Here is a 25,231-nt window from a genome sequence, read left to right on the forward strand (position 1 = left end):
AGGAGTCCAATCTGATCAAATTGCATCACCCCTTTCTGATTGGAAACCCTTTGGTCTGAGATTGCATCAGAGTAAAATCTTTCTGCCAAAACATGAGACATCCCTGCTGGGGCAGACAGAAAATGTGGGCTGAATGAAGAACAAAATGTGAGGGCAGGTAAGTTATATATATATACACATACAAACATATAACTTGGAAGCCAGCAAAGCTTTATATGAAAGCTTTTTTAGAGCATGCTCTGCATGTGATTTAAGCCACTTAGAAATGTAGGCTTGTAGATTATTTAGCTTAACTGTTCAGTTAGTTAAAAAACATTAAGAACTTCTTGATATCATCAAGATGGCCCCACAAAATACAATCTGTAAATAAATATAACACGTAATTGTATGACCCAAAACAAAATTTAAAAGCCCCACTAGAAATAAAATAGGCAGTAATGAAATGAATGTGACAGAGGGAAATTTATGAGAGTCATTGATCTCTTGATCATTAAGCAAGGTATCTATTGATATTTTTAAAAATCCATTTCAGGTAGGTGGATCCACTGACCTCTTTTTTCCTCCCTATTACAAAATGTCTACCAGAGGGAGCCAAAATAACTGAGCAAACAATGAAGACGACAGTGGAAATTATCCCAGTGTACTGTTAACTTGTACTCAAAATTACCAAAGAAACAGAAATATTCATACTAACTACCCAAACTGAACTTAGTATATTCTCAACAAATTGCAGACATAGCTTATAGCATTTTACGATGGAGTTTTCTTACAGCACCATTACTCATGGAGCGAGTTCAAAACTACCTGATAATAATTCTGCCCTGGTGAGTTGCAGGCTATATTTGTAACAGGATTCGTATCCTGAGTTTAGGATAATGAACTCGAAACTCTATGATATGCCCTTAATTAGAGACCCTCAAGCTCAGCTCCAGGCTGCTTACCATGTTCCCCTTAAGATAGATACCCATTTTAAAAGGGGTGTTTCCACCAGTTATGATCATGAATTCAACTTCATGGTAGTGTTATGCAAAGATCTGGACTTTGGAGTCAGGGAGCCTCAATAATCCCAGCTTTGAACAAAAGTCTCCTGTGCCTTGTCTCAGCAAACACTCAACCACCTACAATGCTCAAGTGCTCAAAGAAGCCTTTTCTCACCATCCTACTAAAATACCTCTCCTGCTCCAACCCCATCCCTCAATGACTCCCATCACATTACCCTGGTTTATTTCCTTTATAGTACTGATCATTCTCTGAAAATTATTATTATGATATCCTTTGGTGTGGTTTTATTTGTATGTATCTTATTTAGGATCTTATTTATTTCTTTATTTATGTTCCTGCATTAGAATATTAGCCCTAAGAGGATAGAGACCCTTTTTGTCTTATCCACCATTGTAACCCCAGCAGCTTCTGGCAAATAGTAGATGTTGAGAGGTAATTGTCAAATCAATTAATACATAATTTAAGCCACTCCTGCTTTAGGTCTGGTAAATATTCTGTTCATTTTTCAAATTCTTAAGCTTTATTATCACAAGCTAGTAAAGCAGCCATCTGAAGTTGCTCATACACAATGTAGCATACAATATTATATCTGGAGATGCTCATTCAGATCCTAGGTGTTCTATGGGTAAGATGGATGCAGAAGACATAGTCTCTACCTAGAAGACTAAATATGTTTTTTAGTGGGGAATGAGAAGGAGTGGAGAAGCAAGCTTTTGGACATATTACTATATAATAAAATCTGTCCATACCTGGGTATTGCAAGTCAGTCTTTGGAATGTATATCCTAGAACTGTAGACCTAAAAGATCCTTTCAGAGCCAAGCGCACTCAGCATTTGGTGAATGCCCTCTGTTTCTGCTTGATGAAAATAAGATTTTTGAGGCCTATTTCCAAATATAGAGGAAAAGGAATTCAATTTCTTCCATATGGTTCTGGACAAGAGGATGAAATTAAGACTAATGGAAGGAAACACATTGAGATTTTTGCTTCATTTAACTGCTCTAATATTAAATCTCTACAATATCGTGGGCTGATCCAGGTAGTAGTAAGGATTCTATCCCAAGAGATGGGCAAACAGAAGATGGAAATACACTTTACAAAAATATTTTTGATTATATTCAGGTATCAGATAGTAAATTGAATTAGATGACCTTCTAAATCCTTCCCAATGCTAAGATTCTGTTTTAATTTGTATATCATCAAAGTCTATCAAATCATCTAATAGTTAAAAATGCCTCTATGCCAGTTCCTGGAAACAAAAAGCTAACTATTACACACTTTAGTATTAAAATATGGTGCCTGACTCCTACCATGTTACCTCTGCTTGTTCACACATATAGAGCAGGTGGATGGCTCAGTTGCTTGGCTTATCCAGCTGTCTGCAGGATGATGGTGGCTCTGATCACCACATAGAAATCGATTGTTTCTTTTTTGTTCACTCCAGTGGTAGCTCCAAGATACACAGTGGAACTGGCATGTGGTTTTGGGGTCACAGTCCTGCTGGTGGTGATTCTCATTGTCATTTACCATGTTTACTGGCTGGAGATGGTCCTATTTTACCGGGCTCATTTTGGAACAGATGAAACCATTTTAGGTGAGTTACAGAAATTTGATATGAATCTATTCTACTGTCATCTTTAGAAAGATGTTGGCTTAATAAAATCTAAATTAACTGGAATGTGTAATCAGACTATCTTTTGTTTCAACCCTTACTATTGAAAGTCTGTCTAATGCATATCTTTCTCCTTTCTTGGCTCAATATGGCATTTAGTCTATATTGGCACTGTCCAAATAGAAATGTAATGCAAACCACAATGTAATTAAATTTTTTCTAGTGGTCACATTAGGAGAAGTGAAAATAATTTTAATAGTAATAGATCTTACTTAACTCAAAATGTTCAAAATACGATCATTTTCGCTTGTAATTAATATTAAGTTAATAGAGATATTTTAGTCTTATTTTTGGTACTAACAATATTCAAAGCTCAGTATGTTTTGTATTCTATACTTATAGCATATCTCAGTTCAGACCAGCTGCATTTCCAGTGCTTAATAGGCACTTTTGACTTATACCTGCTGTACTGGCCAGTGCAGGTCCGTATTCTTTGTACTCAGGGCTCATCCAGGTACCAGAAGCATCAGAATCACATGGGAGCTTATTAAAGGAGAATCTTAAGCCAAACCCTTATTCTGAATCAGAATCTACATTTTTACAGTATTCCTGAGTGATTCATACGCTCATTAAAGTTTAAGAAGCATTGTTCTATTATGTAATTTCCTGGTGACAAGAATGAAACAAGTAAACGTACAGATTCTTAGACCCGTCCCATAAAGATTTTCATTCAGTAAGCTGAGGAGACAGAACCTATATTTTTAAAGAGAGGTAGTTTTTATAATTAGGCAACTTTGTAAAAGATTGGCTTATTGAATCTAAATATGTTTTTAATTATAGTTATTTTGAAGTATAAATTAAACCATTTCTAAAAGTTTTGCTCAATTTATAATTCTAATGTATTAGTGAGTGACATACTAACACAGGAACTAGAAGTTTTCTGCGTGGTATTAATTGCCAGCACCTATGATTAACTATTTGCTTCCTGATTCTGTTAATTCATAGTTGAAAGAATCAATCTTCACTTATTCTCCACCATAGAAATTGAACTCAGTGAAATGAGCATAGAAAACACATCAGATAAAATTTGCAATTACACCTTAAAAATGGTCATTTTGCCTGGAAACCTGTCATAAGTAGAAAATCACACTAAAATCTGTCAGATACTTCATACACATAAAAAATGAGAATGTTTAATTTGCAGAAGTTTGATTTAAGAAAAATGTGCAATACTATTGAGAAACTTTCTTAATGTATATTGGATCTGTGTTTCTTTTGCTAGATGGGAAGGAATATGATATTTATGTATCCTATGCAAGGAATGCTGAAGAAGAAGAATTTGTATTACTGACCCTCCGTGGAGTTTTGGAGAATGAATTCGGATACAAGCTGTGCATCTTTGACCGCGACAGTCTGCCTGGGGGAAGTAGGTATTTCAGATGGGTACAAGTGATGCTACTCTGAAAGACAAAAGGGATTGTATGCTTTGGATCATGGATGAGACTCATGGCACAACTCTATGTTGGCATCTTTGGACATTTAATGTCCAATTCATTGAAGTAATAGGCAGAGCCTCTCTAGGAATAAAACTACTTTGTAAGGTATAGACTATTCAATTGCAGTTTATGGTATAAAATATTTTCCCTGGTAAGCTTTGAAAACTCGATTTCAAAAAAGTGTAGTTGCAGCGTAGATTAGAGCTCTATTAAATGATATAGCTTTAAATATCCTGTTTACTCACATTTTTTAAAATTAATTATTTATATTTTCAGTTACAGTTGACATTCAATGTTATTTTATATTAGTTTCAGGTGTACAGCAAACAGTCACAGGGATGTAAAGTACAGCATATAGAACATAGTCAATAATGTTGCAGCTACTATGCATAGTGCCAGGTGGGTACTAGACTAATCGAGGGGATCACTGCATAAATGATATAAATGTCTAACCACATTTAGATTTTTAAAAGGTTTAGCTAATCTACATTAATTTGCCTTAAATTTGCTTTACAAAGACTAAGTTTAAACAAAACATTTTTACAAAGACTGAGGTTTACTCAATTTTACTAAAAATGAATTACAGGAGAGAGTACATGGAATTTTTCTTTCTATTACTCACTGATAATAATTAGAATATTTCACTTTGGCATTTGCTAATTTCCTTTCCCTCACTTTTGTTTTCTAGCAAACCAACACCACTCAAATTCTCCTTTCCCTTGGGTCTGTTTCTTCATTTCTATCAGCTTACATGTTTGATATAATGTTTAAAATTTTACAAAGTCCAGTATATTCTAGTAGGTTAAAAAAAGAAATTTGAATTGTCGAACGTTTTAAAATAAAAGTATGTCTCTACTGTTCCAATCGACACAGTAATACACAAAGTGATGGCCCACTGGAGTTTGTTTTATAAATACATAATAGCATTCCGAAACCCACTGTTAATCTTTGTACTGTTGAAATGCATGTGATGGCTCTAATCTTCAGCACAACAAACTAATTTTCTTTCCTTAAAATCCTGTTTATATTAATCACTTCACATGTTTTGTTTTTTATATGTTATAGAGATAATGGAATATATCTCAGTTTAACTCTAATGCAGAATAGACCAAAATGTTTATTCTCATTTTGTAGTAACTGGATCCCTTATTTTATCTCCCCAGTCATCACCCAAAAGTCCATCTTGCTTGTGTTCTACAGTGAATATCTCCTTCAGTATAATTTTGCCAGGAAATGATGACTTAATTCTATAATTAAAGAAAAAATTCCACTCCTTTTAAGACTTAAAATCCGAAATCATTTATTCAGTCATTTGTTCATTTATACAGCCATTCAACAAATATTTATCTACTATGTGGAAAGTATATAAAGATACACAGTATAACAACAATGCAAGACTCTCCAATAGGGGTTGATAGTTCTTTGAAGAATTTGAATTCTACATAATACCCTACTACATCTGCGTTGATGGTTGATCCTTGTCATCTTTCTCATTTTCCCTGCTGCTCTTACTGCGTCCTCTTTGCCTCTGGGTCTCTTGCCATGCTTACACATGGTCAGCCTCCAGCAACTCTGCTTGGAGTACACAATTACTTTCTCCTGGATTCTTCTCCAGGCTGCACATGCTATTCTAATTGCAGACGCACACACACACACACACACACACACACACACACACGCACACACTGCCTCTGTACCTACGAAGATTAAGGGGCAAAATGACTGCTTAGAAAAGTATAGTAAGCCATGAAATAGCTTTCCACAACATTAGTGCATTCCCTGGAGTTGGCTCCTTTCTGAACCCCAGGGAAAGAATTATATGGTCTTTGATAAGAAACCTTGAGGAGATGGATTATTCCCAAGAATTTAGTGACAGGAACTAGTCAAAGCCCTTGACAGCAGAATAAAATTACAGTGCATTTCCATTTTACTTGCTCTTCTTTTCTGATCTAAAGAAACCATTTGCCTGGTAGTAAAAGCAGACACATCAGCCAGCAGCTGCCAAAACACATGACTTCATTGTAACGATAGGAGTTTAAGGATAAAGACGCAGGGATTAATTTAGCCTCCAGAGCAGAGAGCAGAATAGAAAGCTGATCTGAGAATGTGATGCCATCCAAAATGCCATTCAGTTGGCTAAATGTTTTTTTGTTTTGTTTTGTTTTGTTTTTAAGTTCCTATTCCAATGACATACCATTCTAGTCGGGAGGTGTGTGACAACAGAAAAGGACTTTCAAAAATGAAGTTTCCTGTTCTTCTTGTCCTGTGTTCGCAAAAAAATGAACTTCTATGATTTTGACTCTATAATGTATATCTTTTTGAATGCTCACTGACACTAGAGAGTTGATACATGGGTATCTTTGGGGAGAAAGGACTCAGGAGTTGCTTTGGCTGGGACACAACATGCAACCCAGTATGAAGAAATTTATTTCAGTACAACTCATTTATTCCTTGATGTCCCAACTAATGCTTTTGAAGACCAAGGTCACAGAAGTATGTTTTGGCCTCTGGCCTGTTTGGAATTCTCTTTGGGTTGGACTATGTACATATAGTTTCTATTCTTCCTAAGGAGACTGGTGTTTAGTGAACAGTGTGAATGGGTCTAAGGATTAAGTTTTTCAAAGTGTTCTTGGTAAAAAGTTTCATCTCAATTCTCAGCCTATTCCCTTAAGTTCCCTATGCTTGCTCCTCAGGCCCTATACTTTTGGGGAGTTCTTGGCCAACACTAATCCCCGTGGTGTTTTCTTTCCCAGTTGTCACAGACGAGACCTTGAGCTTCATTCAGAAAAGCAGACGCCTCCTGGTTGTTCTAAGCCCCAACTACGTGCTCCAGGGAACCCAAGCCCTCCTGGAGCTCAAGGCTGGCCTAGAAAACATGGCCTCTCGGGGAAACATCAACGTCATTTTAGTACAGTACAAAGCTGTGAAGCAGACGAAGGTGAAAGAGCTGAAGAGGGCTAAGACGGTGCTCACGGTCATTAAATGGAAAGGGGAGAAATCCAAGTATCCACAGGGCAGGTTCTGGAAGCAGCTACAGGTGGCCATGCCAGTGAAGAAAAGTTCCAGGTGGTCTAGAAGTGACGAGCAGGGTCTCTCCTATTCATCTTTGAAAAATGTGTGAAAGGGGTAAAAAGATCCAGGGGTACTCCAGGAAGGAAGAGTTCCCCATTCTTTATACCCAATTTATTGTTTCACGGGCAGAAAAACGTTCTATGGTAGCCTCGCCATAGAGATAAATTCAGGGTGACTGTATGACTGGCTGTTCTGCTTCTTCAGGCAATACTGAGATTTAGAATGATAGTGCCACCAGTTTGTCACCAGTTTCTGATGTCACTGTTCTTTGCAGGCAAAGACTCAGTTGACGTGAATTTTGCCACCTTCATCCTCTGTCCTTGTTCCTACATGTCTCTATTCTCTCTCTCTCTCTCTCTCATAATTTTAACATTACGGGGAACACCTTTGCTGTGGATTGAAAGACCCCTTAAAGATAAGTCATACATTAACAGGGTCATTATAAGTTTCCAGGTATAGTTTTCTTTTTCTTTCATCATTATTCATCCTTAAAAATATAATCAGGGTCTAAATTTATATTAGCTGAGGATAATGAGTTCTTTTACTCATTCTGCTGTATGACACACCATCACAGCAAGACGGACACCCACTTAGAATGATACAGAGCAGTATTACTGAAAGTGTTTCTTCTAATTGATTTAAAGGACTTGCCTGTGTTTTCTCCTACTATACCCCCTCTACCCTTTATCTCAGGTAATTGATGTCATATTTGTCAACTTGAAAAATGTATCATAATGTTTCTATTATAGTAAACTTCTGAGTATCTATAGGTCAACTCACATTTATCACTCCATCTTCTATCTACTGTACCTTGTTTGTATCAGTAATTCAGAGTTTACAGGTGGCTCCACACTTGATTCAGTCTGATAGGAAACTTCTCCTAATGGTGCTAATAGAGAGTGAAATAACAGCAGAGTGCTTTTAGGGCATTTTTCTGGCTTGTGAGAAAAAGCACAGAACAGGGTGTTTGTCAATTTGTCTTTTAATCTCAGCCTTGCTAATGTGAATATTAGGAAAGAGATGTCTCCTTGCTTGTTTCTGTTTCCTCCATTGTAAAGTGTGGAAGTTAGATTCAGTGACCATGAGAGCTGCTTTTAGCATTAATATTCGAAGAGAATTAACTGGACCCCTAGTGTTTTCCCTGTTTTATTCACTGGTACAGTTAATGAACTCACTCCAAACAAGTCATCCGAAATGTCATTGTCAATGTAACTTGTTTTAGTTTGTTTTAAATAAAATGTTACTGTTCTTAAGATTTGAAAAAGTGAAAACTAAATCCAGAGTTTACAGAGTGATGGATATCTATCTTACTTATATGTGTGTGTGTGTGTACACACACACACAAATTATATATATGAGTGTATCTATATTTAATATGTTACATATAGATACACATGAATTATATATATGTATATATGCATATATGCATAATTAATTTATGTATATATGTGTATATATACACATACACACACATATATATACATTGCATAATGTATACATATACACACACACACATATATATATACGTACGTGCATATGATGTTAAATAGTCATTGGCACAAGCCACTGGAACACTTGTCCAATCTTTAAATTTTGTTTTTACTGTACTGCTTTTGTGTCAGTGTTTTCTACACATTAATATTATTTGAGAATTCACAGATCATAGACTAGTAGCTGTTGTTAGTACTTGCCTTCCCTAAATTGGTATAAATAACTACTGTTACAGTTGATCTGGGTGCAGTGGAATATGTTGTTCACAGAGCTTCCAAGGTCACTGCTGAGCAGTCGCCAGCCAGTCCTCTGGCATTAATTTATCATGTACTGTGCTTTAAGCACACACTTAAAAATTAAGCTATGTTAATCTCAGTGCTCAACTGTTGGGGAAGTAAATCTCTATTTGGACTGTTGAGTCATAAAGGAAAGGAAAATAAAATACCTCTAAATGAGCCTAAGTATCCTATGAAACACCATAATTCATAAGTTAAGGAAGCTCTTATCCAGTAGTGTGAATGCTGTTAAACAATTCTAAAACTATCTCTTACATTTAAGTCCTTCAGCAGTATTAATGACCACAAAAAAACATTTCTCTATCAAGGAGTTACTGATTATTTTAAATTGAAGAAAAGTGTGAATTCTTGACCATAAAACTGTGCTAGGGAGTCATTCTTGGATGTCCCTTTTTTTTTTTTTGGCCTTGTTAATGATGTTCCTTGTTACGAACCACAATAACTCCTAATAATCCATCACTCACAAGTCCAGAGGAGACCTGACTCCAAATAAGCGTTGTATATCAATTCTTGTGTTAGCTTTAGGTAATTGGGGGAGAGTCCCATCACTAAGGGATGATTTTTATGCCACTACTGCATTCTTTTTGCACTTTTGGGTTCCATATTTATCCCAAATGCTGTGGGGTGCCCCTAGAAATTTCCCGATTTTTTTCCCCCTATTTATATTCTTGTCTTTGGAACTGTTCTCTTCCAAATGCTAAAGTCTAAAGCATCTCAAATTTACATGATATGGCTCATTCTAAGAGAACGTTGTTTCAAGATCTTTTTCTTTGTTTTATGTCCTGGAAGATGCCACATATAGAATATTTGAGGGAGATGGGGAAACATAATTTAGAAATCAGGAACAAATCGCTCTCTAATGTTAAAAAAAAAAAATGCCCCAAAAGTTTAAAAAAGAACCTTAACGGTTTAAGATATATAAGGATCTTCTGCACACAAGTTAACAAAGAATCATGATATATAGAATGTCTAATTACACAATCATATGAAATTTATTTAATTCTCTTCTGTATTATAACTTAGATGGGTCCCTAGTATTCTTATAAACAAGCACGCCATTGTATTGGGAAATAAAAGCATCACTCCACTTGTTAATTATCCATTTTCTTTCCATAGGTTTTAATATTTTAAGATTACCTTTTTTATTTTATTCATAAATTTTTGTATTTTCCATTTTTCATTTGATTTGTAAATTTGTTTATTTTAAAAATAAACCTTATTTTCAGCTTTGAATTTTATTTTGTGCATGTGTTACATGTCTTTATTTTCATGTTTGGGCATAAGTAATGAGAATAAAAAGAATAATGCATATGAAAATGTTATAACTTACGCTAGTTAAGTTTCTCTTTCTGAGAGAAATCTGAGAAAAATGGGAACTTCATCTCAAGAACATTTTCTTTACTTGTGAATAAAAGAGTTACTTAAGTAAAACGATTTGCTCTAGTATACCAGGTGTGTGTGTGTGTGTGTGTGTGTGTGTGTGTGTGTGTAGAAAGCCAGAGAGACAGGGAGATAATAATAGAGAGGCAGAGAGGGGAGGAAGAGGGAAGAAGAAAGAGAGAGAGAGAGAGAGAGAGAGAGAGAGATTCTTTTAAAACAAAGACACAGCCTGTTCCTTTTTGTTCAACTTGGAACTTGGGTAGCTTGCAGGAATCTCTTACCTTTTACAGGATTTAATGCAACCCCAATGCAGTTGCTTTAGAATGAGATCAATTAATTAATGCCTTGCTTTTAGTTAATAGATGGTAATATGAATGAAGGAATCAAAGATGCATTTCTGTCACAAATAAATCAGTGATAAATATTTGGAAATGCATTTTCTTTTGAGTTAGTCCATACTTTAATATTATATTCACAGTGACAGGAAACCTTATGCTTAATTTTTTCTTTTCTATCCACTTACACTAAAAATATTTATTGCGTCCCTATAATTGAACTGGTTAGATTAGTAAAAATTTTCCTACTGAAGATTTTTTCCCTTTGAAAGGAATCTCCAAAGGGTAGACTAAGATCAATGGATGGACATTACAAGGAAACAGATTTCTATTCAATCAGGAAACTAAAGCAGAGTTGAGCAATAATGTATTTCATTGTTTTTTGGAGATACTAGGCCCCCTTTACTAGAGATGTACAGAGATTTGATGAATTTTTATGAGATTTTATATATGGGTTCAGTGCATTGGATGGGTGGTGATGAGTCTGAAGTTGCTTCCAACCCTGAACATATTAAATGACCTCCTAGAACATAGTAGTGACTAATTACTTTCAATAATAGCAGATTCAGTGTCAGTAGTTTGGTCATCACAGCTAATTGGATATTACTGACCTTGTTAAAACTCTCAAGATATTTTCTTCAGTCATTTATTGATGTCACTAGGTCTTTCACACAAGTAAATTCACAGTATGATAGGAGAGACATATTCAGCAACTAGTCTGTCTTGTTTCTCTGTTTCTATCAAGGAATATGAAGTACCATTAGCAATGGGCTAGGAGATTAAGTGTTTCAGTAGTATTTTTTTTTAATCAACGTCTATTTTCAACTGAACAGACAGAACTTTTAAAACTTATGATTCTCATAAATCTACATATTAAGGTGATTCTCTGAAATCATCATCAAGAATTGATTCAGATTCAATCAACATTAGTGTGTTTGCAGCACACTTTATTTTAATATTGGTTTTGCTAGACATTTACATTTAGGTATCTCTAGTTTGTCTAACAACACTCCATGTTTGCTATCATATGTGTTTTATAGATGGGTAAACTCATATATAAAGATGTTAAGACAAAAAGACAGATAAATGACAAAACCAATATATGAATTCAGATCCATCTTCCAAATGGGATGACAGCCCCCCACCCCCCTTTTTTTTTAACTACACTTCAAGTTTTAAGAAAGAGAGAGAGATGTACTGCTCGTTCACACACCAATAACCTAGCCAAAGAACAAAATCAAAGCCCTAGTTTGTTTGTTTTTCCTAGGTGAATTTCCGAGAATTATGTTGTACAAAGGCAGGAGTATTCTGGAATATTGGGGAGTTCCAGACCAGAAATTGTGACTTCAAAACAAAGTACCACACAAGGAAACTAGCGTCATCACTATATAGCCACAACTCATTTGAGCCAGACAGAATAAAGGACCCTCTTCAAATAATCTTTAGCATTAAAATCACAATAATTTGCATCCTCAGATATGAAGTTTTGACAATATGTAAGATATTAATATATATGCCATAAAGAGCACAGCTTCTTTCAAAGTACTCTGTGAAGACCTCTAAGTAAAAATAGGCTATCCCCTATCAGAGAAGCATTTACTATATTCATTACTCAAAGTCTGGAATTTCACCATTCATGTCTGTTTCTTTAGCATTGCCCTCTTTCAAATGCAAATCCCACATTTTCTGAATGGGGTACTAGTAAGTGAAAATTTAAAAAGCCACAGGCTCTTTGTTAGAGGATCTAGGATAATACTTTATTTTGAACAGGATGTACATTTTCCTAATGTGGCTATTTTGAAGTAACACACACACACACACACACACACACAATCTGAGTACACAAGTTCCTTTTGATGAAAAACTATCCATGTTATTTTAAAGGTTTATCATATGTATCATGAGACAGGAAAAGCAGTAGGCTTCCCACTCTCCCATTCTCAGGTTTATGAAAGGCAGCTACATAAGATTTTGGGCAGTACTAGACAGAACACAGGAGTTTATAAAACATGCATGCATACACACACAAACACACACACACACAGGCTTTGATAATAAGTGAAAATTTAGATTCATCTTTTAAGATAGAGACAATTCTCTAAAACACTCTGCACATTTGATAAAACCCTTCACAGGTTCTTAAAAATTGAGCACATGTCTCTTCTAATTTTCCTTCAAATTCATGTTAAATTCACTAATTGGAAAGAACTAATCTGGCCCACAGCTCCTTCATTCCCTGTCAAATTTTGTAACGATCAATTTCCCTGCAGACTTTCAGCTTGTCTTCACAGGCTGAAACGTCTCTAGGCCACTATTTCACCCCCGACCCTCAAAGCAGTGGTACTCAACCTCATGATGTGTCTGCAGCACCTGTTGTCATAGCTGTCAGGGGCTATGGTTCATATATTTGGAAGTTTTTCCCTTCAGAAAATAACATTGTTCATTAAGCTCTTAGAGTGAACAGTGAGTTAAGCACTGCATTTAACTCAAGATCTTTTCCATTCAGATCTGTCCAAATCCACTTCAGTTAATTATTAGAATTGAATGCTTTGCCAGAAGTCTTAACTAATTGATTCTTATCCATTGTCAATGCTGTTGCCCCTTTAATTGATTTTTAGACCATATATTCACACACACAAAAAAAAAGAAGAAAAGGAATTTTGATCAATACTATGAATTGTCTGATACAAAAACTTTTTTAAGTATCAAGACATGTAAACTATATGGATCTTAGAAGATGGTAGCTCCATATTGCTTTGTGCTGATCAGACTATGTCTGGTGCACTGTGTTCAGCCCTGTTCAAGATACTACTCTTAAGAAACACTTACATAAACTGAATATTATTCAGAAGAAAATAATAAAAGTGGGGAAGAGATTTGATACCATGTCATAAGGAGAATAAGATAAATGTTATTTAATCTAGAGATGAGAAAAAAAACAGTGAGATCACAATGATTGCAAAATATTTCAAATATTTGAGGATATCAGATCTAGGATCACTATAAAAAGTAGTAAGGAAGAATATTTCAAACCAGGAAATAATTTACCAACAGAACTAAATTAGGTACTTTTAAAGGTGGTTAATTTCTCATCTTTGATAGTAGCAGATACTTAGCAACCATTGGTACTAGTGGTATAGATGAGATTCCTTAACTGAGTAGATTACTTGACAATGAGATCCTGTATTCTCAAGTGTTTACTCATTGCCTGTCCTTTGTAGGAAGCACAATGATAAGCTGGAACTTATATAAGTTTTCACTAGGCATGTCCTATCTTTCCATTTTCCTGTAGATACAGTGGAAGCAGTGTTTGACTTCATTCAGAGGAGCCGAAGGATGATTGTTGTCCTGAGCCCAGACTATGTGACAGAAAAGAGCATCAGCATGCTGGAATTTAAACTGGGTGTCATGTGCCAGAACTCCATTGCTACCAAGCTCATTGTGGTTGAGTATCGTCCCCTTGAGCATCCACACCCGGGCATCCTGCAGCTAAAGGAGTCTGTGTCATTTGTGAGCTGGAAGGGAGAAAAGTCCAAACATTCTGGCTCTAAATTCTGGAAAGCCTTGCGGTTGGCTCTTCCCCTGAGAAGTCTGAGTGCCAGCTCTGGCTGGAATGAGAGCTGTTCTTCCCAGTCTGACATCAGTCTGGACCATGTTCAAAGGAGGAAAAGTCGCTTGAAAGAGCCCCCAGAACTCCAGAGTTCGCGGAGGGCTGCAGGTGCCTCTCCAGGTCCAGGCACAATTTCCAAGCACAGAGGGAAGCCCTCTGCAGCCTGTCGCTGCTGTGTCACCTACTGTGAAGGAGAGAGTCACCTTAGGAGCAAGAGCCGGGCAGAGATCCATACACAGCCCCAGTGGGAGACACACCTCTGTAAGCTTGTTCCCCAACAGTCAGAAACTCAATGGATACAAAATGGCACCAGATTGGAAACCCCTGCTCCCCAGATCTCAGCCCTTGCTCTTCACCATTTCACGGATTTATCCAATAACAATGACTTTTATATCCTATAATTACTGTGTGGTGGGTGGTGACTGCTATCTCTACCAGCCCTCTTTGTGTCACGAACCTATGGGAATAACTGACATTTTTATCATCTAATGGACTAGCATATTGTGTCTCCTTTATTGATTTTTAAAAACTATTTATTTCTAGGAGACAAAAGATCCGAAGGACCTGCATCCAGAATTATTGCCTCTAATGGCCTCAGAAGAGCACACTCTTCTTGGCCCCTAGAAGGTCAGTATGTAAAAGTTGCCTAAAGTCTGATCCTCTATCTCACCCAATGGTTTAAAACTGAACAAAGAATTTAAATGTGTTTCCTTTGAGTTTGTTGATAAACCTCAAGTTATGAGTTAGCCAGGTGTAGTTGGGGCTATGAGACTTACAGGGTATGTATCTATCTCAAGGGAACATTATGGAAAGGAGTTGGTTCTAGTGAAAGCTGTAGGACTAAGCTCAACAGAAAACCTACAGCATGTTTTCCCTGGAAGAACCAAACACACCCACACAGGGATACATGGTGTTCTCAGTCTCACTGTAAACTAGTGTTCTCTAAACTGCCTAAAGTTGTTAGCATCAATAAAGTTATATTTTTTATGTGATTTCATTTGTACTGACAAATGTTTACCCCCCTCTCCCTCCCCTCTCTACTTTTACGGCTTTCAAATTTATATCTGAAGAGTATTCCATTTTAGGAAATCAAGATTTGGTTTAGGTACTAGGAGAGCTGAGATGCATCTTCAGTTCCTGTCTAATGCATATGAGGAGAATTAAGGGAAAGGACCAAAAGAGAGTGAGAAAATGTTTCAAATGAAATAGTTTACGCAAAAATCTATATTTTTTAGAACTGACAGCTGAAAAGTGTAGTATTGTTAGGGGTTTAGTGTAGAGTTTGGTGCATGAATCCCTTCTTCCTATTCAGTTTTGAAGGGATAGTGAATTCAAGTGCCTACAGGGATTAGAAGGTTAAAAAGGAAAGAAAGAAAGAAAAAGACAAAAAAGGGCCAGATATAAGGTTCTCCATTTAGGACCCATGTGTATAGGGACATAGGTTCAGATACGTGCTTCTTTAAATATTTAAACATAATCATAAGAGGTACACAACATTTGATCACCCTGTCAGGGAGTTAATGGAGATTACTGGATTTGTAGGTAATTGAAGAGTAATTTATTTCTTCAAAAGGGAGCAACCTCTATTTAAACTCCATCTGGATTGTTGTCACTGATTTAGCCCCAGCGTTAACTCTCACTGTTGGCAGATTGTTCAGTTTTTAAGAAGAATCAAAAAAATTCAGATCTTTATGTAATCTCTCAATTATGGGATGGTATAAACTTAAAAGAAAAAGAAAAAAAGGGAAAAAATCAAAGAACCAATCAAAATACATGAGTACACATTCAGTCTGTGGGCCACTAGTTTGCAGTTTCAGAACTAAGATATTCACCTCCCAAAAAATAAGTGCACATAGGTATTCAAATGTCCCAAACAATATTGAGACTGGAGAAGACAGGCTGGCCTAAGGACATAATGGAAGATGTTTATTCTCTCCCTGAATTGAAAATATCTGAACTCTTAGAATAGGGCAGATCTGACCTAATACTCCATCAGAGGAGAAAAAGATGGACGATAATGTGCCTTCTATCTACTCTGTGGGTTGACTATAAGAAAATTAGAAGCACATAATACTACCCTTGAACAGGAGCAGAATAAAAAGAGCAAAAGGCCATACTAGTCTATATATTAGTCAGGGCTGCTATCGAACTATGGCCCAATAAGTGTCAGCCTCTCTTAGTCACTTATGGTGAATGAGGGGTGGAGAAACAAACCAGAAGTTTTATCACACTACTCCTCTTGCAGAGAAAAGCAAAAGATCCCTTCTCTGTTGAAACAAGAAATTATTAGATCTTTTACCTGTTGAAACAAAAAGATGAGGAAAAATAAGGACCCCACAGAGCAAATGCAACTTATCATGGAACTTCTAATGAGGAAATGACGGTCCATCCTACCTGAATGTCCAGCAGAAAATCATTGAGCACAGCCCATGTTCTATGTTGCATTACTCTGGAAAATATTAATTGATCCTTGATGTATGTTCAAGGATCTTCATATGGAAGATAGATAGCAGACTCTCTCCAAATCTGTTAATTGTGGGTAATAAAAGTCACTCCATATCCTAAGAAGGAAGATAATATTTTTTCCCATAATCAGTCTTACTCCTTATTAGCAGTGTCCCACCCAATTAAATATTTTTGTAAAAGCTGATAAATTGCTTTTGTCATTTAGGAATTATTTTTAAGTGAAGAAAAATAAATGAAAGGACTACTAGCAAAGGCATGAAAATGAAACATAAGCTCTTATTATGAATGAGAAGCAAGATAATCATGGTGTTCTCAAAAGCTAAGTTTTGGTCAGTATCAATTTCCACTTACAATATAAGTTCAGTGTAAGCAGTATAAAGTCATGAATTTTTAAATTAGCTATTCAGGGGTCAGAAAGATAATAGACCATACTTTTCCTATATGGAGAAAGGCTAGGAGGTTATGTTATTAGTCTATGACCCAACATTCTGCAATTGAATGTAATATCTAGTGCCATATTTCAGTAAGGCAAATGATAATAAGAAAGAAAATTTCCTCATGGGTCATGAATATTCATAATTGAAATGATATGATTATAGGTTAAATGGATATTATTTACATAGGAATATAGCCTATTTAGGATTACAAGTTTTAAGTCAAGTAGAGATGAATATGAGTCCTGCTTCTCTCCTAAGTGTTTGACCATGGGATATCTGGACCTCAATCTCCGGCTAACTAAAATGGGGATAATTTGATTAACCTCATTGGGTTTTGTGGGCATTAAAAGATATAATGCATGCAAGTGCATAGCACAGTATCTGGCACATTATAATTGCTCAATAAGTATTGGCCAGTAGTATACCTATAATAAAATCATTTTCATGGTTCCAAAAACTTACATTTGCATAATGACTTATGGCCTACAAATTGATTTCATATTCATCACTTTTTTCTTTTTTTTTTTTACTCTAACAAAATGCACAAAAGCAGTATAGAATGGGAACATATTATCTAGGTTAAATGATTTTTCTAATGACACTCAGCCAATTAGCAATAGGGTTGGGCTTCTAATCTAGGCTTATTACACCTAACCAGTGCCAATTCTAGAAATATTCCTTAAGATTCAAGAGGAAGTATTTCTATTACAAAGCCACCTATTTTTTTTTACCCCTCTCTTTCCCTTCTCACCTAATTGCAACTACTTACTCTGAACTATTATGCATTCAAATCAAAAAAGGCAGTTAATGCAAACCCATACACAGCTAATTAAATGTCTTATCAATTGTCTGATGTATCATTTGGCCTTGTCATATTATGATTTTATATGATTTCAATTTTGAATATTATAACATTCATTTTAGCATTTAAAAAGTAGAGTCATTTTTTTGTGTCCTCTATACTCTATGATCATGCTATAATTTTTTCTCCCAAAATAAAGAATTTGTATTTGTCTTAAGGAAAAATAAAAATATGTTCACTATTTACTTTGCAAAAGAAATTTAATATTTCAGCAGCTGTGATTTACATTGTGAGTTTCTATTACATCCTCTTATAACTAGTAAAAACTATAGTAATATTAATAATATATTCACTTCCAGTGTGAAGAGTTGAAGTGGTTGATAAAAATAATGTTCCTGAACTAACATTCATTTAAAAAGCCACAAATAATAAACTGATCGTAAAGGTATGCACAGAAGGACAAAGAGTCCCTTTGGCAATGGTTTCAAACTTTTGTGTGTCTAAGAATCATTTGGGGGTTCATCTTACAGTGAAGATCCCAGATAAGCCCCTCCCCCAGAGGGGCTGATTTATTAGGAACTGAGCATTGTCTAGGAGTCTGCATTTTAATACTGTACCCTTGAGAGTTCAGTAAGGTTTCCCATGGGTCAAACTATTACCTTTGAGAATTCTTTCAAACTCTTCCCATATTTTGTATATTATTATTCACGTTATAAGAGGAGAGAGTCTTATTAGAGTCTGGTCCAAGGTTTCTTAAGTCCAAGGCTTCAGATCATTATGCATCCACATCAGATCCATTTTGGGTTTATATTAAAATGCATATTTATTGACCCCATGCAAGACTAACTAAATAGATTCTCTAAAGTGGGGCAGATTTGCAATAGGAATCAACTTCCCAGGTGATTTTGATGCACAAAAAGTTTAAGAACCAGTAATTTTTATCTCTCTTTAACTCCTCTTTTACCCTTATAGGCTCTGATTTTCTCCAGCCAAGGAGGACTACGAATCATCCTTTTAACAAGGTGTTTACAGGCAATAGATGAAAATGTAGGGCATGTTTAGGCCCTGGAGTTGCCTTGGCACAAGGAGACAGTTGAATAGAAGAGTGGTTAGTAGAGTGTATTTCTAATACATGAAACATCAAGCACTGACATCTGGAATCTGGTAGGATTGCTGTGATCATCATATCTATTAATCAGAATCAGATAAGCTATTCTGTGCTAATAAATAACTCCAATATTTCAGTAGCTTCCTATTAACAAGACACTTTTCTTGTTTATGCTACCTGCCCAGCGTAGGGGATTACTTTTTTGTAGCTTTGCCATCTGAAATGTGTGGCTTCCTGCTGTTCTGTTTCAGCCTAAATATTACACTTACTACTCTCACTTGCAGTTTATTGGCCAAAACTACCAATGAGTACTACTATAGTCATAGAGACAGCTGGAAAATGCACTTTTATTATGTTCCTAGGAAGAGATAAATGAAATAGAACTTGATGAACACTGCTGCTTTTGTCTAAGAATGAGATATTAAGATCACCTGAAGAGGCAAGAAACATTCAAACAGATTTGTCACGTGACTTGATAATGACGGAAGAGAAGGACTTTGTGGCCAACATCTCACCTCACCTTGCCGATGTGTCAAGTTAGTATCCGTAAACAAAAACAAAAAAAACAAACAAAACGAAACAACAACAAAAGTGTGTAGAAAAGACTTGGCCTGACCTTGTATATAAATGTTCCCCAAAGAAAAGCTGTTGAAGGAATACACAATAATAATTACAGTTCCTGTTTAAGAGGAAGCATTCTTAAAAGTTGGAAAGTTCTTGTATTTGGTTAATTTCCGTTCAGTGGCTTTGCGCAAACTATCTGCCAATGAGCCATTTCATTTTTTAATATCCAGGGAGCCTCAGAAGAATTGAAGATATTTAGAACACAACAGAGCATGTAACATGGTCATTAGAAAGCATCACTTGATCCATTTATCCGAAGAGCTAAATAGGGAATTCAAACTGAACGTGCTAAAGCTCAGATGAAGGAAGAGACAAAAGCTGACAAAAAGTGGGTATTATGAAGTCTGCTGCTATCTATGCATCTGCTGTCTCTGTGATTTGGACTCTCTGTTTGTATTAAAGATTTGAATGTTATATGGCTTTTCTAATGTTGTGCAGTATCATTCAATCATGAGGAAAAGCTCTCTTTGTATTGATGAGAATCAATGCTTAAGAAGTCTTGATCTATGTTAATAAGTTATAATACTGAATAAAGAAAAAACTTTACTTCCTAGTGAAGCGAGGAGATAATTGACACATTCAAAATGCTTTAGAGAATAATTTACACATTTTTTTTCTTGAACAACTCAAAACATAAGATATTTAAATGAAAAGAATGGCTCTTTGAAACGGGCTCATGGGAGATTCCAAATAAATTCTGAACTCAGACCATGAGCTATGTTATCCTCCTAAGTGATGGGGATTTGAATACTCCATTGCTTTATTGGAAGAAAAACACAAAATAAAATCTAATCTGATATGTATTTCTTTTTTATTTCAGACACAGAGGCCTACATAACAACGTACTATATTTCTGTTGTCAAAACTGTGCCACATTCTTGCAGTTAATTTATAATTTAATACCATGTTTTAAAACACTTTGAGCAAGTGTTTCTTAACCAATATTGAACACCATCTTTTAAAAAACTGCACATATTTGAGGTCTACTCCAGAATACTAAATCTCCCAAAATAATTCAGATATGTACTCTTGTAAATGATAACTGCTTTAAGTATCCTTATAATATTTGCAATTATTTCAATGAAAAATCAAAGATGACATATTGTAAATTTGGAGGGAAAAAGGTAAAAAAAAAAAGCAAAAAAAACAAAACCTGATATTATAATCAACATATTTTTTTTTAAGTGCAAAACTTATAACTCATTTCCAAATACTGGGATTTGAGGCCTTTATTTTCATATCTTATTATGAAATTACATAATATATGAGAAAAACAAAATGCAGATAATAAAGTTACTGAGATAATCTATGTAGTAACTCATTGGTTAGCCAAAGTAAGCTAGAACCCTAGTATTATATCCATGTGGTAAAAAGTATAACATTGTGTTTGTAGGCAAAGTCAATTAGATGATTTCTAAGAAGACTCATTTACAAACCTCAGTAATATAAAAGAGAAAAAAAGATACATAAAAATTGTCAAATATCAGATTGGGCAGCTAAATTGTGGAGTGGGTATCAGGGTTTGGGGAATGAAATTAAATGATCATTTATATTATAAGGGCTCTTAAAATAGTGGAAAAATATTAAGTTGGAGTCAGAAGGCCTGAATTAGAGTACCAGTTATTTTACTTACTATGTGGCTATTAATCGGACATTTTTGCTCTCAAGTTCTCAATTTCCTCATATATAAAATGGAAATAATATAAGATCTACCTCATTGGATTGTTGTAAAGATAAAATTATATAATAAATGTGAACTTCTAAGATCTGTAAATTGCATGTTTGATAGTGGTATTATTATTATTATTATTATTTTATAAAAGAAAGCTGCAGAAAAAGATGAGGTCCAAGAGAAATTCCTTAACCTTCTGAATACTAGGGTACTTTCCAGATCATATGGTCTAACTGTAATCTTTCATAACCTAAAAATTAAAGAATAGACAATACAATTTCAAATGGTTCTAAAGGTTGAAGTTTAAAATAAAAAAAAAATGAAAGAATCATAGTCTCTGAAAGAGTAAGAAGTAAAAAAATAACTATTTTTTTGTATTACCATTAACAAATTACTCCCATAATAGCTTAAAACAACAGATATTGATTATTTCACATTTTATGTCGGTCAGAAATTTGGAAGACTTACCTGAGTGGTCCTTGCTTACAGTTACTCATAAGGTTGTTATCAAACTGCTAGCCAGCGCTACCATCATCTGAAGGTTTGACTGGGCCTGTAGGACCCAACTCCACATGCAGGCACCTGGGTGTTGGTAGGATGTCTTGGTCCTTTGCCATATGTACCTCTCCGTAGGGCTGCTTGAGTATCCTCATGGCACATCGGCTGGTTTACCCCAGAGCAAAAGATCGGAGAGAGAGAGAGACAGGGGAGAGAGAGAGAGAGAGAGAGAGAGAGAGAGAGAGAGAGAGAGAGAGAGAGAGAGAGAAAAGGAAGCCTCAATGCCCTCTATAACCCAATCTCCAAGTGACATAGCATCACTTCTGCAATATTCTATTGGTTAAAAATGAGTCCCTAAGTCCAGCCCAAACACAAGAGAAGGGAAATTCAGCTCCACCTCTTGAACAGAGGGGTATCAAACAATTTTTGGACATATTTTAAAGGCAGCACTGTAGCATAATCAACCATTTAAAGTTGGCCATCCATATCTACAGGTTCCTCATCCATGGATGCAACCAACTGTGGTCAAAAATATTCAAGGGAAAAAAATTGCATTGCTTATGTGTACTATGTAGTCAGGTCTACGATGGTTGTCTATATTGAACGTGTGCAGACTTTTTCTTCTTGTCATTATTCCCTGAACAATACAGTATAACAGCTACTTAGTTAGCATTTACATTGTATTAAGTTTTATAAGTAATCTAGAGATAATTTAAAGGGAAGATGTGCGAAGGTTATAAGCAAATACTACACCATTTTATATAGGGACTTGAGCATCTGCAAATTTTGTTATCTGCAGGGGTCCTGAACCAACTTCCCTGGGATATGGAGGGATGACTGTATTTTTCAGTTGAATAAATTGAGGTCCAGAAAAGGAAAGTGATTGGTCCTTAGTCTTCCTAAATTTTCCCTAATCTGGTAAGCTAACTCACTGTAGTGGTACTGCAACTCAAATGAGAGCTCACTGTCTTGTTCTAGCTAGAACATGTCTTCTGCTTGGTGAAAGATTATAGCGTTGGGGAAGAATTACATCATTGGCTGTCCTGGTATCTCTTTCTCTCCCTTTTGACTCCCTCCTTTCCCCCTCTCTTCATTCTGTTTTACTGGACAAAAAGGCAGCAGACTCTGACAGCTGCAGATAGATGAGATAAATGGAGCTGGTTAACCACATTCTTGGTCTGGGGTTTTAGTGTTGAAATAAAACTTTTATTCTAGGCTCTCCTCTAAAGATATTAGAAATGACTGTTTATTCCAAAAAGTAGCCACTGCAAGGAGAAGGATGAGCAAGTAATTGCTTCCTCTGGAGTCACCCAGGTTTTCGTCTTAGCTTTGAACTGAAATGGTTATATATTAATAATCAAGTTGTTCCTCCTGTGTATCTCAGACCTCTGAGACCCTCAAATGGATGGAGTTTGATTAGAAATTCTGTAGGATATTATAATTCTATGCTTCTTTGGCTCGCTGGACAATGCTTAAATAAGCCTCTCTCTTTCTCACATATATACACACCAGCACCCACGGTCTAGTGATATTTGGAAGAACATTTAAAATATGCAAGGCTTCTACTCAATAGAACTGGGTCTAAACAATGCTTTTGTGTGTTTAGACTTACTTCATGTAACATACATTTTTTCACTTATAAAGCTAACAGCGAAGTTCTGTTCTCCCATATCTGTTTTCTCTCACTCTCTGGGGCCAGTCGCTATGAGGAGATACATTAAGTTTACACGGAGCCTGTTCATTGTTCAACTCTGGTGCCTTCAAATTATCTAAACCAATTTTAATTTCAAGTTTCAAGGTCACTGTTTTGTAAACTAGATTAAAAAAAAATTGCCTTTTATCTTCTTAAAAGAGTTTTGCCCTTGTCATTTACCCATACAAAACCCAAGTGGGTTCCTATTGTGATATATGTCCACATATTTCATCATGCCCAAAGGAAGAAAGAAAGAAAGAAAGAAAGAGAGAGAGAGAGAGAGAGAGAGAGAGAGAGAGAGAGAGAGAGAGGCAGGGAGGGAGGCAGGGAGGGAGAGAGAGAGAGAGAGAAAGAAAAGAAAAGAGAAAAGAAAAGAAAGAAAGAAAGAAAGAAAGAAAGAAAGAAAGAAAGAAAGAAAGAAAGAAAGAAAGAAAGAAAGAAAGAAAGAAAAGAAAAGAAAGATTTGGAAATTACATAGTGTGTAAACAGCAACATCTCTGCAGTTAGGATATCTGAGTTCTAATCCAAACCACAATTCTTTTGCTGAGATCTTGAGTAAATCATTAACTGTGCCATAGTTTCCCCATAAATACAATTCAAGAATCACTATGTGCTTTTCTGATATTCTAAGAGTTGTTGTAATAATAATAATAAATCAAGACTTTCCCATGTTTTTCATGAAGGAATCCATGATTCCTTCCAAGTAATCCAAAGTTAGATGTCTAGGGGCTTATGATTCTTCATAAGTGCATACAATGCTGGTTGAGTTGCACAAAGTAAAAACAAATCTAAGAACTCTCCTCCCACTCATCTTGAGTCAATTGATTGCCAACTGTTGTGGATCCTACTTCCAAAAATTCTTTCAAAATCCTTCTTTCCTTTTCTTCTCAAGAATTCTAAGAATGTAAGTTATATACACACTAAACATTGTTTTTTGAACATGCCATGTATTTTTGTGCCCTATATGCCTTTACTGAATACAGTAGTTCTGCTTGGAATGACCACTCTTCTCTACCTCCACCTAAGAGCTGTTTCAATGCTTCAAGTTCAGCTCAAATGTTTTCAAGCCTATGAAACTTCTCCATGCAGAGTCAGGTGTTCTTTCCTCTGTACTTGTATTTGTCATATTATACTTGTTATTGAATTATACATTTCTATAGATCTCTTATACCTGATATTCTGTAAGCTTCCATGGTCAGATAAATATATATTGAATCCCTAAGTTGAGCATTTAGCACAATGGCTAATACATAACAGGTTTTTTTTCCATTAATGTTTCCTTAAATAAATTAACTGTCATGACCACTATTACTGTGGACAAAGTAATAGAGCCTTATCTTTTTCTTCCATCTCTCCTCTGTTATAGATGCAGTGTGCTTTTTTTTCTTTTTTAGAAGATACCACTTTAGGCTTTTGCTCACCATTATATAAAATGAATTCCAGTATTGAATCCTGAGGCTTCCAATACCATACCCAGCACCACTAAATTTAGCTCTTGGCTTTGCTTGAGAATAGATGATCCATGACCAAGTAAGAGTGGAAAGAGCCCCAGCTGTGCCATGCCTGTCCTGGTCACCACCCTCGCATTAAGGACTCCCATCCCTGCTCCACTCTATCTGCAGTAACAGCTGATGTTGG

The 25,231-nt window shown here is 35.7% G+C and overlaps 1 protein-coding gene across 15 annotated transcripts in view; it reads left to right on the top strand.

Annotated features, from left to right (window-relative positions):
- The window catches only part of IL1RAP (interleukin 1 receptor accessory protein), a 127,761-nt gene extending 107,702 nt beyond the window's left edge, over window positions 1–20,059 (top strand). For 7 of the 15 annotated variants that reach the window (XM_019743144.2, XM_019743146.2, XM_074329428.1 and 4 more), the window contains 4 exons: window positions 2,446–2,595; window positions 3,896–4,039; window positions 13,976–14,920; window positions 18,971–20,059. In XM_019743144.2, coding sequence (XP_019598703.2) covers window positions 2,446–2,595; window positions 3,896–4,039; window positions 13,976–14,694 — 1,013 coding nt within the window. In that variant the 3' untranslated portion in view covers window positions 14,695–14,920; window positions 18,971–20,059. Of the gene's footprint in view, window positions 1–2,445; window positions 2,596–3,895; window positions 4,040–6,862; window positions 10,207–13,975; window positions 15,279–18,970 lie in introns of those variants that run through there. The other 8 variants (XM_074329433.1, XM_074329446.1, XM_074329496.1 and 5 more) reach the window with 8 other exon arrangements.
- Window positions 20,060–25,231: the final 5,172 nt, after the last annotated feature.

Source organism: Rhinolophus sinicus, linkage group LG01 (assembly GCF_036562045.2).
Source record: "Rhinolophus sinicus isolate RSC01 linkage group LG01, ASM3656204v1, whole genome shotgun sequence".
NCBI lineage: Eukaryota > Metazoa > Chordata > Mammalia > Chiroptera > Rhinolophidae > Rhinolophus > Rhinolophus sinicus.